The sequence below is a fragment of the Sturnira hondurensis genome, unplaced genomic scaffold (genome assembly GCF_014824575.4).
Source record: "Sturnira hondurensis isolate 20B ecotype Veracruz unplaced genomic scaffold, ASM1482457v3 Scaffold0013511, whole genome shotgun sequence".
NCBI lineage: Eukaryota > Metazoa > Chordata > Mammalia > Chiroptera > Phyllostomidae > Sturnira > Sturnira hondurensis.
Window position 1 is genome coordinate 388,824 of NW_028086142.1, and position 19,218 is coordinate 408,041.

A 19,218-nucleotide genomic window follows, 5' to 3' on the forward strand; every position below is an offset into this window, starting at 1 on the left:
CAAAGCACCTAACATAAAACAGATGCTCAAAAAATGCTCTAAACTATAGGATGTGGCATGAGGAGCTATGGGGCCATCCATAAGGGATAATCAGAAGATTCCCCTCCAACTGCAACCAGGCCTGCTGAGCACATTATCAACATTAAAGAACTTTGCAAATTCTAATATGCTAATAGGTCAACTTTATTCTAGTGAAGTGACCCTTTAAGCCAACAATTAATGGATGAAATGTTTGGGGAAGCAGGGAGTAAAAATAAAGGCAATAATTTTTGGTATAGAGGACAAGAAAAGTCTCTCCCCGCAAAATCAAATTCTAGTACTGGTAGATGGCTAAGAACTTGAATATACTTAAATGAGTCACCTCTTCGGGGCTTCATCTAAAGGCAAATGCTTTCACTCAAGGACAAACCTGGTGTTTCTCATCTGAGAGGTTTTTATGCATCCAGAAAAGCAAGGGTTTTTCTCAGGCCCCCTATTTTCTTTCATCCTAAATCACGTCAACTGTGTGACCTGTGGAAGTAGCTTTTCACTGAAATGGGATCTGAAGGATCTAGGAGGGGCTAGGATACTGTCATAGATAAAGATCAAAGGTTACCCACTCCCCAGTGAGAAAACAGTGAGGCCCTATCAGCCTGAAGGTCTGAGCTTTGAGGCTCTTAGGTCAAATTAGGGTCTATAGCAAGGCCATTGCTTGAGTGTCAGCACCTACCTGCTGGGCCAGCTTTGCAGCTGCTGCAGCCAAACCTGTCTCAATGGAAGCTACCCGGGTCCCCTCCCGCACCGGACGGTCCTGCTTTGGTAGAGTTGGGGTCACGCGGGCTGCAGAGGAAAGAGGATGTAAACATTTATCTGAATGCCAACCACATTCCCTATCTCTGAGCCCCCCACAGACGTGCTCCTTGGTCTTCCTGCTTCTGGCTCTAAAGCCAAATTTGGCTTCCTGTCATTATAAGAAGCTGATGCACAAATTCCTAAAGTACACAGAGCACAGATTTATTAAAGGATAAAGGTCAATCTCCGTAAACTGGCATTTAAGGTTTCCCATGTTCTGCTCCTGGCCTACCTACCAACCTTATTTCCATACCCATATTCTCAGTTTCTCCAGACACCTTCAGAACATATACAGCTCATCCTCTCTCCCTGTGCCTTCATCCTCACCATCCACGCTGCCTGGAGTACCTTCTCCCCTTTTGTCCACATCTTCAAAACCTGCCCATCCTTCAAAGGTAAGCCGAAATCAACCTTCCATGCAGACCTCTAGGGCTGTTCTAACCCTCCCTCCCCTGAACTTATAATATGTACAAGTCACTTAATACATTTAACATACAATCGCACCTCATTCCCTAATGTTGATGTGTGTTATTTTGTCTACAACCAAGTTATGAGCTACTGAAGACCATCTTCTTGTACAACTCTTTTATAATGACTTAACAATCTTGAATCAAAAAATAGTTACATAGACAGTATATTTCAGTATAACCAAATCCCTGGATGATAAGGAAAGCTCTTTACAGAAGAATGCCAGCTAATAAACGTAGAAGGAATGACAGAAATTAGAAAATCACAGGTGCTTCTAGAAACAAGTGACTCTAAGGCATTTAGATATTCATACAGTACCAGAGTATTACACCTCACAGGTAACTTGCTCGTCTCAAGAGGAGAAAAACAACTTTACAAGGATGAGATCAGGAAATCACCCCCTTTACCCACTATTAACCTTATTGTAAGTAATAGTGAGACAGACAACCCCATGCATCACCAGATGCAACATAACAGGAAATTCACAGCATCATCTGGAAGTAGTTTTGACAAAGATTTAAAGTTACGTAAGCAGTTCATATTACTTCTAATTTTGATGAAAAACAGAGACAAAAGAATAAGTTAAATGACACCATGAGAAAACAATCAGACATGTTACAAGATAACTGGCATGGTTTCATTAAAAAGACAATGTCACAAGGAAACAAACAGACCTAGAAGGTGGAATGTGGAATGTGCTACAGAACAGTTATACAGGGTTTTTGTTTTTGTGTTTCTTTTTACAGCAAATCAATAGCATAAGAGAAAGAGTAGGGAGACAGGTCTAGATTAAGAGACTTAAAGGGTATGACAGCCAAATGCAATGTAGATCCTGTTTAGATTCTGATTTAAACAAATCCACTGTAAAAATACATTTTTTAAAAAGACTTTTATTTTATTTATTTTTAGACAGAGGGGAAGGAAGGGAGAAAGAGAAGGAGAGAAACATCAATGTGTGGTTGCCTCTTCTACGTCCCCAACTGGGGACCAGTCCTGCAACCCAGGCATGTGCCCTGACTGACTGGGAATTGAACCAGCAACCCTTTAATTCACAGGCTGGCACTCAATCCACTGAGCCACACCAGCCAAGACATAAAAATACATTTTTTAGTCAGATAATTGATGAAATTTGATTATGAACTTAGTACTAGATAACATCAAGAAGTTATCAAATTATTATTAATTTTGTTATGCATAATAACAGAATTGTGATTTTGGGGGGAGCTGTCCATATCTTTTAGAGATGCATACTTAAGTATACAGGAAATGACATAGTATCTGGGATTTGCTTTAGAGCACAAACAATTTTGAAAAAGAAAAAGAACTGGAAAGCATTATGCTGAGTGAAATAAGCCAGGCGGTGAAAGACAAATACCATATGATCTCACCTTTAACAGGAACCTAAACAACAAAACAAACAAGCAAGCAAAATATAACCAAAGACACTGAAATAGAGAACAGGCTGACAGGGACCAGAAGGGAGAGGGGAGAGAATTTCAGGGGAGAAGGGGAAGAAGGGTTTACAGGAACAAGTATAAAGGACACGTGGACAAAAACAAGGAAGGGGTGGGAAATGGGAGGGAGGGGGGAGCACTGGTGAGGTGAGCTAGGATGGGGGTAAAAGATAGAAAACTACTTGAATAATAATTAAAATAATTTTAAAAAAAGAAGTAGTAAGCCCTGGCTGGCGTAGCTCAGTGTATTGAGCGCGGGCCTGCGAACCAGACGATCGCGGTTCAATTCCCAGTCAGGGCACATGTCTGGGTTGCAAACCGGTTCCTTGCAGGCTAACTACCAGCAGGGGATGCACAAAAGGCAACCATACATTGATGTTTCTCTCCCTCTCTCCTTCCCCTCTAAAAATAAATAAATAAAATCTAAAAAAAAAAAGTAGTTACAGATGAATCAAATGTGGCAAAATATTGATAGCTATTGATTCTCAGTGTTGGGTATATTAGAATTCACTGTACTGATCTCTCTATTTTTAATTACAGAAAAAAATCCATGTCACAGAAAAGAAAGGAAGTAGTGGTGCTGCTGAACTACATTTAAAGATTACTTGGTTTGTTAGCTATTATTACTACAAGGAAGACTTTCCGTATTAATGTTTGCAGATTCCAGAACAGGCAATTCAGGAGGTTGAAGTCTTTTCTTTAAAGGTGATACTTATTTAAAGAATGATGTGAAGCAAATTTAGCAAAAATGTTACTGCACAATTTTCATTTATGGGTTCATAGGTATATTTTAAATTGTTCTCTATAGTTTTATACATGAAGTGGTTTTAAAACAAGGCTCATTTGTTAGCGAAAATCTTAGTCACAACAATTAGAAAATAAAAAGAAATAAGGGCATCCAAAATGAAAGGAAGAAGTAAAACTGTCATTCATTGCATATGACATGATACAATATACACAGAACCCTAAAGATTCCATCAAAACATGATTAGAACTGATAAATGAATTCAGTAAAGTTGCAGAACACAAAATAAATATTTGGAAGCAGATTGCATTTTTATATACCAATTATGACCTATCAGAAAGGGAAACAAAGAAAACAGTCCCATTTACAATTGCATCAGAAAAAATATCTAGGAATAAACTTAAGCAAGGAGGTAAAAAAACCTGTACTCAGAAAATTGTTAGACATTAAAGAAAGAAAGTGAAGAAGACACAAATAAGTGGAAGCACATACTATGTTCATGGACAGGAAGAATTAACATCATTAAAATGTCCATACCACACAAAGCAATCTATAGATTTAATGCAGTTACTATCAAGATTTCAATGGCATATTTCAAAGAACTAAAACAAACATTAAAAAATCTATATGGAATCACAAAAAGGCCTGGCATAGCAAGAGCCATCCTGAGAAAGAAGAACAAAGTTGGAGGTGTCATGCTACCTGATATCAAACTACACTACAAGGCCATAGTAATCAAAACATCATGGTACTGGCATAAAAATAGACACAGATTAATGGCACAGAATGAAGAGCCCAGAAATAAACCCACACCTATATGGTCAATTAATATATGACAAAGGAGACAAGAGCATGCAATGGGGTAAAGTCATTCTATTCAATAAATGTTGATGGCAAAATTGGACAGATACATGCAAAAAAATGAAACTAAACCACCCTCTTATGCCATATAAAAGAATAAACTCAAAATGGGTTAAAGAGTCTAATGTAGTATGACTTGAAACTGTGAAGCTTCTAGTAGAAATCTTAGGCAGTAAAACCTCCAATATTTCTCTTAGCAATATTTTTTATGATATATCTCCTGGGGCAAGAAAGACAAAAGAAAAAATAAACAAATGGGATTACAGACTGGAAAGCTTTTTGTATAGCAAAAGAAACCATCAAAAAAAACAAAAAGACAACCTAATGACTGAGAAAAGATATTTGCCAATGACACACCCATTAAGGGGTTAATCTCCAAAATTTATAAAGACCTCATTCAACATCAAAGAAAAAAATCACCAAACAATCCAAGTATAAAATGATTTTTTAATTTTTGAGAGCCCTCCACACTATTTCCCATAGTGGCTGAATAGACACTTCTCCAAACAGGGCATACAGATGGCCAATAGGCATATGAAAGACACTTGGCATAACTAATTGTCAGAGAAATGCAAATTAACAGCACAATAGGTGATGTATCACCTCACAGCTGTCATAACAGCCATCATCAATAAATCAACAAACCATAAGTGCTGGCAAGGATGTGGACAAACGAGAACCCTGGTGCACTATTGGTGGGGATGCAGATTAGTGCAGCCACTGTGGAAAAGAGCATGGAGAGGCCTCAAGAAATAAAAATGCAACTGCCTTATGACCCAGCCTTTGTACTTTAGGATATATATATGGAGAAACACACAAAAAAACTAATTAGAAAGAATATTAATATATGCACCTTTATGTTCAGTGCAGCATTATTTACAAAAGCCAAGATATGGAAGCAACCCAATTGCCCATTAATAGATGAGTGGATAAACAAGTGGTGGTACATATATACAATGGAGTATTACTCAGCCATAAAAAATAATGAAACCTACTCCTGACTGCTGTAGCTCAGTGGACTGGGTATTGGCCTGCAAACCAAAGGTCTGCTGGTTCGATTACCAGTCAGGGCACATGTCTGGGTTGCAGCCCAGGTCACCAATTGGGGGCATAAGAGAGGCAACCACAAATTGATGTTTCTCTCCCTTCTCCTCTCTCTAGAAAGAAATAAATATTTTTTAAAATAATGAAATCTTACCATTTGTAACATCATGGATGGACCTAGAAGGTATTACGCCAAATGAAATAAGTCACACAGAGAAACACAAATACCATAACATTTCACTTATATATAGAATTATAAGAGCAAAGGAAACAAACAAGCAAAATAGAAACAGTCTCATAGATACAGAGAACAAACTTATGGTTGACAGAGGGGAGGAAATATTGAGCAAAAAAGATGAAGGGATAAAAAACTGCAAATTGTTAATCATAAAGTAGTCCCAGGGATGTACAGTACAGCATAGGGAATAGGGTCAATAATATTGTAATAACTCTGTATGGTACTGGGAACATACTTGAAATATCAGTGTGAACACTTTGTAAAGTATATGACTGTCTAACCCCCACCTGTACACCTAAAGCTACTAGAAAATAATACTGAATGTAAACTGTAATTGAAAAATAAAATTTAAAAACACACACACAAAAGGTGCTAAATCTCAGTAAGGACAGTGAGCTTAGTGGTATTTTAACAGGCCCTGGACCCATCCAGGTCTCCTGAGCTCAGAATTAGCCCTGAAAGACTAAAGCTCACATTCCCAGTAATGTAGGGAACAAAAAGGAGCTGGAGCTTCCTTTCAAAGCCTAGTGCTGACAACTAAATTTAAAGACAGCAAAGTTTTAGAAACAAAAATGCAGCCAAAACAGTGAAAATTGAACTGTATGGAAGTCCGACAACAATGAACCACTCAGCCAGACTGGTAAGAGGGGCGGAGACAGTGGCAGAGCAGGGTCGGTCTGACCAACCTGGTAGCAGAGGCAGAGGCAGCTGGTGGATCCCAGGCGTGGGGTGGCAACAGGCGGACCCAGTGAGGGTGGAGGGCGGCTGGTTAACTGCGGTTACACATTTGCGCACAGATAAACCAAGCAAAGGAGCGAACAGTGAGACAGACCATTCAGGCTAGGGCCTCAGCGATGGGAATTAGAGCCTGAAAGCACCAACTGGGAAGACTTTCTCAGGGTCAAGGGGCTGGGAGAGGCTCTCAGGCTCAGAGAGTTCGTTGGAGAGACCCACAGGGTCCTGGAGGGTACATGGGCCCACACACCCGGGAACCATCACCAGAGGGGCCCAATTTGCTTGTGGGAAGCCGAAGAAGGGACAGAAATCTGAATGAGAGCAGAGTGGAGCAAAGCACCATTTTTCCCTCTGACCCTGCCCCCACACACGGCGTCACAAGCCAGCGACTGGGTTGCCCGGCCCTGGCGAACACCTACGGCTCCGCCCCTCATACATAACAGGTGGGAACAGACCAAACATTATGACTGAAGAACAGCTCAAAGCCCCAGAGCCTATAATTCTAAGTGACCAAGAAATAGCCAACCTATCAGATGCACAGTTCAAAACACTGGTGATCAGGATGCTCACAGAATTGGTTGATTTTAGCCACAAATTAGAGGAACATATGAAGGCTAAACTGAATGAAATGAAGGGAAATGCACAGGAAACCAATAGTGATGGAAATGAAACTGGGACTCAAATCAAGGGAGTAGACCAGAAGGAAGAAAAAAATGACCAAACAGAAAAGAAGGAAAAAACAAGAATTCAAAAAAATGAGGAGAGGCTTAGGAACCTCCAAGACATCTTGAAACATTCCAACATACGACTTATAGGGGTACCAGAAGGGGAAGAGGAACAGCCACGAGTGGAAAACTTATTTGAACAAATAATAAAGAACTTCCCCAGTCTGGCAAAGGAAACAGACTTCCAGGAAATCCAAGAAGCTCAGAGAGTCCCAAAGAAGTTGGACCAGAGAAGGAACACACCAAGGCACATCATCATTACATTGCCCAAGATTAAAATGAAGGAGAGAATTCTAGTAGCAGCAAGAGATAAGGGGACAGTCACCTACAAAGGGCTGCCCATCAGACTGTCAGCTGATTTCTCAAAAGAGACCTTCCAGGCAAGAAGGGGCTGGAAAGAAGTATTCCAAGTTATGAAATCCAAAGAACTACAGCCAAGATTGCTCTATCCAGCAAAGCTTTCATTTAGAATGGAAGGGCAGATAAAGCGCTTCCCAGATAAGGTCAAATTCAAGGAGTTCATCATCACCAAGCCCTTATTTTTTTTATATGAAATGTTAAAGAAACTTATCTAAGAAAAAGAAGATAAAAAATATGAACAGTAAAAGGTCAGCAAACTCACAGTTATTAACAACCACACCTAAAACAAAAGCAAACTAAGAGGACAGGTAGATCGGGAGTGGAAACACAGAAATGGAGATCACATGGAGGGTTAGCAACAGGGGAGTTGGAGGAGGAGAAGGGGGGAGAAGGTACAGAGAATAAGTAGCATAGACAGTAGGTAGAAAATAGACAGGGGGGCAGGAATACTATGGGAAATGCAGAATCTAAAGAACTTGTGACACATGGGCATGAACGAAAGGATGGGAATGGTGGGGGAGGGGTATGCAGGGTGGAGGGGAGTGAAGGGGGGAATGGGACCACTGTAATGGCATAATCAATAAAATATATTAAAAAAATAAAAATAAACGCCATATCTTATTTTTTAAATAAAGCCTAGTGCTAAAGCTTCTCCACAGAGGCTATTTATCAAAAGTGTTTAAAGGCAAGTGCTTCATTTCACAGCTCTTAAGGGCATAGATCACACTTGGTGCAAACAACAGACTAAACCAAAAGTTTAAAAAGAAAAGCTGAGGAATGAGATATCCACTGGGGGATTTTAAAAGCTCCCACAAATTTATGGGGATCTAGAAGGCCATAAGCATTCATAGGGTCTATGTGAATGATCAGGAAAGACTTAAGAGAGCCCCAAGCACCCATCTCTGGTTCACTGAAACTCTGAAAAGCAGGAAGCCTAATAAAGTTGTAAATTGCCTGTCTGCCAGTTGAAGGCACATGGAGACCCTTATGTAGCACTGAGAGATTTATTGACTCTATGCATTTAAGGAATTTCTGTTCAATCATTAGATGACCACTAAGTTAACTGAGTAGAGACTTCAGTAGCCACAAACAAAAATACATACTTTAATGACTTTTCTGAACTAATTCTATAAACAAACAAATAACAAGTAGCAACAAACTCTGGAAAGTAGAGTGGGGAATATATGATTTCCAGAGTTGCCACATTATTTTAAATGTTCAGTTTTCACAAGGAATTACAAGATATGCAAAAAACTAAGAAAGTGTAGGCATACACACGAAAGCAAGCAACCAATAAACACTGTACCTGACTTCATAAACAAAGCTGGACTTACTAGACAAGGATTTTATACCAGCTATTCTAAACACATTCAAAGACATAAATGAAACCATATGTAAAGAGTTTTAAAAAGTATGAGACTGATATTTCCCCAGATAGAAAGTACCAAAAGATGGAAATTGTAAGAAGGAAACAAATAGATATATTAAAGTTTAAAAGTCAAATAACTAAAAGGAAAATTTCACTGGAGGGTTTCAATGGCAGATTTGAGCAGACAGAAGGAAGAATTAGTAACCTTGAGCCCCAGCTGGTGTGGCTTAGTTTGCTGGAGTCCAAAAGGTCATGGGTTTGATTCCTGATCAGGGCACATACCCAGGTAGTGAGTTCAATCCCCAGTCGGGGCACGTATGAGAAGGCAACCAGTGAATGTTTCTCATATCGATGTTTCTCTCTCCCTCCCCTAAAAGCAATGAAAAATGTCTTCGGGTGAGGATTTAAAAAAAAAGAATTAGTAACCTTAAAGATAGGTTGACATTTTTCCAGTCTGATGAGTAGCAACTAAAATGAATGAAGATAATGAACAGAGACAAAGGGACCTGTGAGATGCCATCAAATTTACCAAGATACACATGTTAGATTCCTAAAAGAAAAGAAGAAAAAAGGCATAAAGACTATTTAAAAAATAATCACTGAAACTTTTCCAAATTTGATGAGAAACATTAATCTATACACCTAAGAAAGTTCAACACACTATGAGTAAGTTGGAATGAACTCTAGGAGACTACAATTCATAACCAAAATCAAAGACAAAGAGAGCACCTTGAAATCAGCAAGGCAGAAGTGACTTATAACATTCAAGGAATTCTCAAAATGCTGAAAGAAAAACACTATCAACCAAGACCTCTAAAGCCAATAAAACAAATTCACTGTTAATAGACCTGCCCTAAGAAATGCTAGAAGAAGCTCTTCAGGTTAAAATAAAAGGACGGTATACAGTAAATCAAATCCACACAAGTAATGAACATTAGTAAAGGTAACTACATATAGGTAAATGTAAAAGAAAGTATAAACATATTTTTTGTTGTAATTCTTTTTTGTCTCTTATCTAATTAAAAAGAGAGGTACATAAAGCAATAATCATATCTCTATGTTCATGGGTACACACTGTATAAAGATGTAATTTGTGAGAGTAATAGCATAAAGAGGAAAGAATGGAACTATAGAGGAGTAAAGTTTCTATATACTATTGAAATTAAGTTGATATTAATCTGAATTAAAATGGGACACTAGAAAGTAGAAAAAGCTCAAAAGAAAGCAGCAATGAAAAAATTAATGAACAAAACTAAATAAAACAGAGAAAACAAACAAAATAAGTGTAAATCCAACTTTTCCCTTTATTGCATTAAATAATGGTGGGTTAAATTATGCAATTAAAAGGCAAGGGACTGATGGAATGGAGAATATAAGACAGAAAACTGTACTTGAACAAGAATAAAAAACAAAACAAAAAAACCTCATAATCCTACTATATGCTATTTACAAGACACACACTTTATTTTTTGAAATTTTGTTTATTTTTATAGAGAGAAGAAGGGAGAGAAAAAGAGAGAGAGAGAAACTTGATGTGTGAGAGAAACCTAAATCAGTTGCCTCTAATATGCCCACGACCAGGGACCAAATCCACAACCCAAGCAAGTGTCCTGACCAAGAATTGAACCAGCAACCTTTCATTTTATGGTACAACACCCAACCAATTGAGCCACACTGGTCAGGGCACAAGACGCACACTTTAGATTCAAGACACAAACAGAAAAAAACAAAAGGATGGAAAAAGACATACCATGAAGACATTATCCAAATGAGAAACTGAATGGCTACACTAATATCAAATAAAATAGACTTTAATACAAAAATTGTTATTAGAGACATAGAGGGGACATTTTATAATGATAAAAGAGTCAATCAATTAATAAGATATGTTATAAACATATATGCACCTAAAAAAAACCCAAAAATACATGAAGCAAAAACTGACTGAAGTGAAGGGAGAAAAAAATAACTCAACAACAGGTGAAGACTTCAATGCCCCACTTTCAATAATGGATAGAAGAACAGCAAGGAAATATACATTTATGATGTCTCAATAAAAATGCCTTGAGAAAGAATAAACAAATGGGACTTTATCAAAATAATAGGCTTCTACATGGCTAAAGAAAACAGCAGCAAAATGAATAGGGAACCAACCGTATGGGAACATATATTTGCCAATGATACCTCAGACAAGGGGTTTGATCTCCAAAATACATAAAGAACTCACATGACTCCACTCCAGGAAGACAAACAACCCAATGAAAAAATGGGCAAAGGGCACTGAAAAAATGGGCATAATCAATAAAATATATTTTAAAAAAAGAAACATTCAGATTTTTACATGTAGACCCAGGGAAAGGTATCATAAACAAAATTATATACATATATGAAGGATAACTATTTCTTTATTGTATGAAATGGTCAATTTGAAAAGCCTGAACACACACAAGGATAAATAGGCAAAGGTCAGAAATAAAATTTACAAAAAAATTCTAATGCTACTATGAACATATAGGAAAGTTTAATCAAGTAAATAAAAATAAATATTGTTGTTTGGTTATATATTACCAAAGATGAAAAAATATCAAGGTGGAGACTGCTTGTTCTCAACCCAGTATCAGTTTCCCTTTCTTGCTTACTAACAAAGCACAAGGCTTTGTGGGACAGAAATGTATGTGGCTAAAAACTGCATTTCCAGGCCTCCCTGGCAGATAATCTTGGCCATATGACACCATTTCAGTCAAAGATGGTATTAAAAAGGTGGAACTTAAAACTCTTTGGGTAGCGATGCTCAGTAGACCTTCTCCTTTTTCCTTTTGCTCCTCTTCTTCTCCCTGACTAGAACTGAGAGACCCTCTGTGGGAGGTAAAGGCATTGCCTTGTGCCTCTGAGGGGATAAGCGTTCACAAAGAACGCCAATGGGCTGCTGTTATAGGAAACCACTATACCTAACTGATATGCCCAATGCCTGTGAGGATTCGTAACCAAGTGCCCTCACACATGGCTGGTGAGAGTGTACACTAGTACAGCCTTTCTGAAAAGCAATTTGGCAATACATATAAAAAGCTTTTAAAATGTTCCTATTAATAAATTGCATTGATTGTGGGTGTGTAAACAATCTCTAGGATGTAACCATTAAGTGAGAAAAGTAAAGGACATAACAGTGTATAAAGTATGCTTCCAACTGAGTAAAAAAAGAGGGGGAAATAAAAAATATGTGTGTTTACTTGTATATGCATAAGCTACCTCTGAAAGAAGAAACGTGAAACTGTTAACGGTGGCTGACTCCGGGTGGAAAACTGGAAGGCTGTGGAAGAACAGGGGTTGGAGCAACTTTTCACTGTATACCCATGTACTTATTTTCCATAGACCGTGGCCCTTCCAGAGTTTCTTAGAGATCCACCCTAAGTAAATAATCAGATATACAAACATTTACATAAAATGATGTTTACTCCAAATGTTATCACTAATTGTGAAAACTTGAGGCTAAGCTAAATGCCTCGCATCTAAAAAGAAGTTATATAAATGAGATACATCCATGTTACAGCATACTTTGTAACCATAAAAATATTATTTATAAACAATGGCACAGGGATGTGCTTATGACAATATTGACTTAAAAGGCCAGATATATTATTGGTTTTCAACTTTTACACTCAACTTCTAGTCAACGTAGAGTGTTATTCACAAGACTGTGTAAATGTTAACAATCCCGACAATATAAATGAAAAAGTGTGGCTTGTAGAAGGCTGGAGGGAAGAAGAAAAAAATAGCAGCCCTAATGTCCTTATGTCAGAGAGTGGGTAATCCAGAGAGACTGACAGAAACTGATGGAAGGAGAAACAGAGGTTAAGTTAATAAACCAGGAAATTATGTTATAAAACCTATAATATTGAGTTTTGGAAGCAACCGCAACAAAAACGAAAGGTATAAGGTTGTCTTACAGGCAAGGGATTATAGTTGGGAAAAGCAGAGGCAGAAGACCATCGCATTTCATCCTAAACTCCTCCGTACTCTTTGATTTGCTACCAGATACACATGTTACACACATTAGTTTGAATAAAGGGGGAAATAATGTTAAAGTAGGATATATGTTTTATACACAATGTGATTTCAACCATAAAAATAAAAATGCACAAGAAAAAAAGACTAGAAGGAAATATGTCAAAATATTAACAGTGGTTGCTTCTGGGTGGCACAATCATGGGTGGTTTCTTTTTTACACTTTCTTCTATTTTCTGTATTTACAAATTTTCTACTATGCTAATAAGTCAGAAAGTATATGAAATATAAAATCAGAAAATAGGCCTGAAGAAAGAAAAAAGAAACATTTGTTGATTGACACAGTACAACAACGCTTTCCAGGACTGCCCTGCCACCCAACTCCCCCAAACCCAAGCAAACACCAGAAAGGCCAAATAAGGTTGGGTGGGGATTGCAGGCCCTTTATTTCCTAGGAAAACATAGGTACTGAGATGCCAGCACCCCTTGTGGCAATCTGCTGCAATGGCTCTCAATCTGCTCACATCTCCTGCTATGCATGAGAATTCTGCAGCTCCCCCTTTCAAGAGATGGAATCTACTTCTCTACACATGAAATCAAGGCTTGGCCATGCAACTTGCTTTTGGCCAATGGACCAATGGGAAACAAGACACAAGCAGAGGCTTGAAAAGTTCTTGCACATTGGGGCTTGTCCTCTCTTGATGCCAGATACCCTTGTGCTTGCTACCTTGTAAAAAAGCTTGGCATGGCCTCCTTGTGGATAAAACACCACATGTAAAGAGGTCCCAGCCAAACCAAGTTAGGTCCCAGATACCTGAGGGAGACCTTTTCAGACCATCCAGCCCCAGCCAAGCTGGTCCAAACTGGAACAGCAGCTCAGTCAGTCCGGAGAATCGTGAGAAATGACCAACTGTTGTTGTTCTAAGCCATTGTTTTGGGTAGCTGAATGAGCAGCAAAAGCTAACTGACACACCCTCCAATGTGAAAACCACCCAGCCAATGAGATGAGTAAAATTACTTTATTATTTTCTAATTTCCATATTCAACTCAATGGTCATTCTCTTCCTTTCTCAGAGATGGCCTCAGCCAGTATACACGACAGTCTAAGGAGTCTTGGGCCTTGTAGAGCAAAATTTCCCTCCACTGACAATAATATTAGCAAAGGGCTATGAAGATGGTAACAGAATGCTCTTAGAAGCCTTAGACTGCTTGCTAAAATCTGTTTTAAGGTCTTCCTTGTTTCCTCAAGCCATGTAATATCAGAAGCAAAGTGCTCCATCACCTATGGCTTTGCTGAACTGAGTGTATGAACCGTGTCTCATTGATCATTTTTGCTCCAGCACCTAATACCTGGCACACAGTAGGCACAGTTTGCTAAATAAACAAGTGTTTATTTGACTCATGTCTTCCTATATTAAATATCCCACCTACTTCCAGCCTATTTCTCCCTCTACCACTCCTATAGAGTTTAAGGACAAAATATAGATCACCTTTAGGACTCCATGGAGCATCATCTGAATTCTTCTTTTTCTTGGGTCGAGATTTCAAAGCTGGGTCATCATCATCAGATTCCAGGGAAGGGTAAACTGCAGTGAGAGGGGAAGGCAATGTACAGTGAGGTATCATCCAGAAGGGTGAAAACAGAATGATACACACTTAGACCCCTACCACTGCCCACCCAAGTGCACCCTTTACTTAATCCAGCACATTCACATGCAGGAGTCCCCGAATGTGCCACATACTTTTCATGCCTTTCTACTTTTGCACCATTGCGGCAAATGTCCTTTTCCCCAGCATCATCTAATTCTATTTCACTCACATAACACCCATTTAGTGAGTCATTTCATAAGTTCCTTTGCTGACCCTACAAAATTCAGCTCTAGATTTACTTCTTAAAGCCTTCCTCATTCTCCTAACCTGATCTGGATACCTCTTCAACTCTCCATACTATCCTGTGTGTATCCCTATGCGAGTTATTTGTTATCTAGTGCTTAAGAGATAATCATCAAATCTGTTACTCCCAATTTACCAAGAGAATATGTGTATTGTTTCATTTCAAATGAAGGGAGCCTAATATAATGCAGAGTAGGTGCTCAATAAGTGCTGAATTAATGAAAAAAGAATGGTGCACACATTATTCACAAAAGGGGAACAAAAAGACTATTTGGGCTCAATTATGAACAAGATTACTAGAACTGAGTATTCTGAATGAAAAAACATATACAAGCATCTCATACTATACACACACAAATACTCAGTTTTATCACACTCTCCTTACAATCCACATGCAACATCTATAGAATTTAATGGGAAGGTGGTCTAAAAAAGTCCTATTGATCTGGTCAAACTCTGCTGCTGCTGCTAAACCTAAAAGAGAAGCAAAGTAAGATCAAAAACTTCCTCCTAATGACCAGCTTCAAATTTCTCTGGAAGTATATACTTCATCAGAGGAATCCAGTCTCCCACTTCCTTCCAGATGGGCCTCTTTGTAGGAAAATGAGCCCATCTTTCAGGTCTTCCTCCTTGAACAAAGAGGTTAAGACCCCTTCCTCCTGACTTATAAGGATCTTTTAAAGAGGGGTCATTGAAAAAAATAATAAAATAATAATTAAATAAATAAATAAAGAGGGGTCATTGATTGTCCCTAGAAAGAAATGACTACTGGTAACAGTTGTTTGAGAAAGGTCCCATCCATCCCTACTAGCCCTGATGGTTGTCAATGTTATTTTGTTGGGTCTGAAAGGTTTTTTCGCCTCAAGGAAAGTATGGTGAGGCAGAAGGACCTTGAGTATCAATATCAGACAATTACTTTGAAATCCTAGAGAGACCTACTATCTTTATAGCCTAAAAGAAATTCCCTGAGTCTTCTATCTTCACCTAAAAGACTGAATAGATACCATCTGCCTTGAAAAATTGTGAGGACTGAGAAATAATATGTATAAAGTAACATGCAAAAAGAATTCTATTTTAAGGTTAATGTCTCATTCAAGAGGGGTAAGATACGGGTCATAATTAACTCTAGACATTTAAAGAAAACACAAATAAAATATGCATATTAAAAATATAAGTGTGCAAGAAGTGATGCTTCCCAAAATTTGGATTTGGAAGCTCCAAGAATCTGTCCCTCCCTGATGCAACAATTAAGCTGACAAAAACTGTAATAAACATTTTGGGCACTATGAAATTAGAACTTACACCAACAAGGAGAATGCTTAACAAAGAAAAAAGATGTTTAATTTAGACATTTAAGGAAATCTGTCAGAAAATATCAAGGAATATAATCTTTGCCAAAAAAATCATTTGCAAAGTGACTAAATAAATATGTAATCGTAGCCCACAATAAGCAACAACATCAAACTCTGGGAAGAAAGAAAAATATGATTTCTAGAATTACCACATTATAATATTCAAAAACAATTATGAGGCATGCAAAAAACCAGAAAATTGTTTTATGTATAAAATAAGATATTGACAAAACTCTTCATGATGCAGAGATTGGACTTACTGTACAAAGACTATATATAAATCAACTGTTAAATATGATTTGATCATATTTGGTCAAAATACAATTGAACAGAACCACATCTCAACAAAAGAGACTATTAATTTTCTATCAAAAGATAGAAAATATTTTTTTTAATTAAAAAACATTTTTAAAGATAGAAAATGTAAAAAGGAACTAAATGGAAATTTTGGAGCTGAAAAATACAGTGGCTTGAATAAATAATTCACTAGAAAGGTTCAATTCAGATTCTGAGCAGGCAGAAGAAGCAACAAATGTAAAGAAAGCTCCACTGAAATTAACCAGTCTGATGACCAGAAAGAACAAAAAAAAATGAAGAAAAATGAACAAAGGCAAAGGGATCTGTGGGATACTATCAGGCATACCAACATATTCATATGGGAGACCCAGGAGAGGACAGAGAGAAAAGTATATGAAGATATGATAGTGAAAAACATTCCAAATTCTATGAAGTACATAAACATAAACATCTAAGAAGATGAAAAACTATGAGTAGAAAAAACGCAGAGATCCACACTGAGATATATTATACTCAAACTGTCAACAAAGACAAGTGGAGAATCTTGAAAGAAGCCAGAAAGCAGTGGAGGTGATGTAGTTCAAGTGCTAGAAGAGAAAAAAAATGTCGCCCTGGATGGTGTGGCTCAATGAATTGAGTGCCAGCCTGCAAATCAAAGGGTTGCAGGTTTGATTCCCAGTCAGGGCACATGCCTGGGTTGCAGGCCACAGTCCCAGTAGGGGGCGTGTGAGACATAACAACACATTGATGTTTCTATCCCTGTCTCTCTCCCCTCCCCTCTCTCTAAAAATAAATAAATAAAATGTTTTAAAAATATTATTATGAACTTTACAAAAAACTGTCAACAAAGAATAATATATCTGGTTAAACTATCCTACAAAACTGAAGGCAAATTAAGATGTACTCAAATAAACAAAGGCTTGGGGAATTCATCATTAGTAAAGATTCCCTTTAAGAAATGCTAAAGAGAGTCTAGGCTGAAATGAAAGGACATTAGAGACTAACTTACATGAAAAAATTTTAAAACAGCAGTAAAAGCAACTACGGAGGTAATTATAAAAGCCAGTATTGTTGTATTTTTGTTTCCTATATGATTTAAAATTCCAATGCATAAAATGCCTATAAATCTATGTCATAAGAACTCTTAGAAATGAACATATAAAAGTCAAGTGTGTTTCTAAATGTTAGTAATGAACAATCTCTCGAGGAAATTAAAAAAACAATTCCACTTTTAATAGCATTGAAAAAAATTAAGTAGGTAGAAATAAATTTAACCAAGGAGGTGCAACATTGATCTATTGATATTACCTAATATCAATATATCAAGGAGATGCAACATTTATATATTGAAAATTACCTAATCAACAAAAGAAAAAAGCAAGCAAAATATAACCAGAGACATTGAAATTAAGAACAATCTGACAGTAACCAGAGGGGAGGTAGGAAGGGATAATACGGTGAAGGGTTTTCAGGAACTATTATGAAGAACACATGGACTAAACCCATGGAAGCCAGGGAGGGAGGTGGGTTTGGCTAGGGTAGTGGGGAGTGATGGGGGGAAATGCAGACATGTGTAATTGAACAACGATAAAATAATTTAAAAAAAAAGAAAATTACAAGACTTTTTGTCAAGATGGAGGCACAGGTAGATACACTTTGCCTCTTCACACAATCAAAAGAAGGAAAACAACAAATTTAAAAACAAAACATAATCAAAACTGCCAGAAAATCAAACTCTATGGAAGTCTGACAACCAAGAAGTAAAAGAAGAAACAATTCATCCAGACCAGTAGAAGGGGTAAAGACAGGCAGCCAGGGTGGAGAGGACACTCTGTCAGACAGCGGCTAAAGGACCAGGTAGGTAAGGGGGTGGCGGGTGGACCAGGCAGTCCCACATTTGCCTGCAGATAAAACAGGAGGAACAACGTGGGAGCGAGACAGACCATACAACCCAGGGTTCCAGCACAGGGGGGGGAAAGCCTCAAACCCTGAGACTGTAAAAACCTGTGGGGGTTGTGGCAGCAGTGGGAGAAACTCCCAGCATCACAGGAGAGTTTGTTGGAGAGACCCACAGGATCCTAGAATGTACATAAACCCACCCACCAAGGAACCAGCACCAGAAGGGCCCAATTTGCTTGTGGGTAGAGGGGGAAGTGACTGAAAACTGTCCAAGACCCAAGTAAGTGGCATTGTTCCCTCTTGGACCCCTCCCCCCCCACACAGCCACAGTAAGGTGAGGTGAGTTGCCCCACCCTGGTGAATACCTAAGGCTCCACCACTTACAATATTACAGGTGCACTCACTCAGACAAAGAAATATGGCCGAAATGAAAGAACAGATCAAAGCTCCCAAACCAGAACTAAGTGATGAAGAGATAGCCAATCTATCAGATGTACAGTTCAAAATATGGGTAATCAGGATGCTCACAGAAATGGGTGAGTATGGTTGCAAAACAGAGAAAGAGGTGGAGGCTATACAAAGTGAAATAAAGGAAACTGTACAGGGAATCAACATGATAGGAAGTAAACCAGGACTCAAATCAATGATTTGGACCAGAAGGAAGAAATGAACAGTCAACCAGAACAGAATGAAGAAATAAGAATTTTAAAAAATGAGGAGAGGCTTAGGAACCTCTGGAACAACCTTAAACATTCCAACGTCCAAATCATAGGGGTGCCAGAAGGAGAACTTCCCCAATCTAGCAAAGGAAATAGTCTTCCAGGAAGTCCAGGAAGCTCAGAGAGTCCCAAAGAAATTGGACCCCCAAACGCACATACCGAGGCGCATCATAATTACATTAGCCAAGATGAAAGATAAGGAGAGAATCTTAAAAGCAGCAAGAGA

The 19,218-nt window shown here is 38.1% G+C and overlaps 1 protein-coding gene across 2 annotated transcripts in view; it reads right to left on the bottom strand.

Annotated features, from left to right (window-relative positions):
• Positions 1–19,218, bottom strand: part of PHF8 (PHD finger protein 8) — an 88,337-nt gene that overhangs the window by 6,863 nt on the left and 62,256 nt on the right. For both annotated transcript variants that reach the window (XM_037061654.1, XM_037061656.1), the window contains exons 18-19: positions 14,323–14,418; positions 710–819 (exon numbers count right to left, since the gene is read on the bottom strand). In XM_037061654.1, coding sequence (XP_036917549.1) covers positions 710–819; positions 14,323–14,418 — 206 coding nt within the window. The remainder of the gene's footprint in view (positions 1–709; positions 820–14,322; positions 14,419–19,218) is intronic.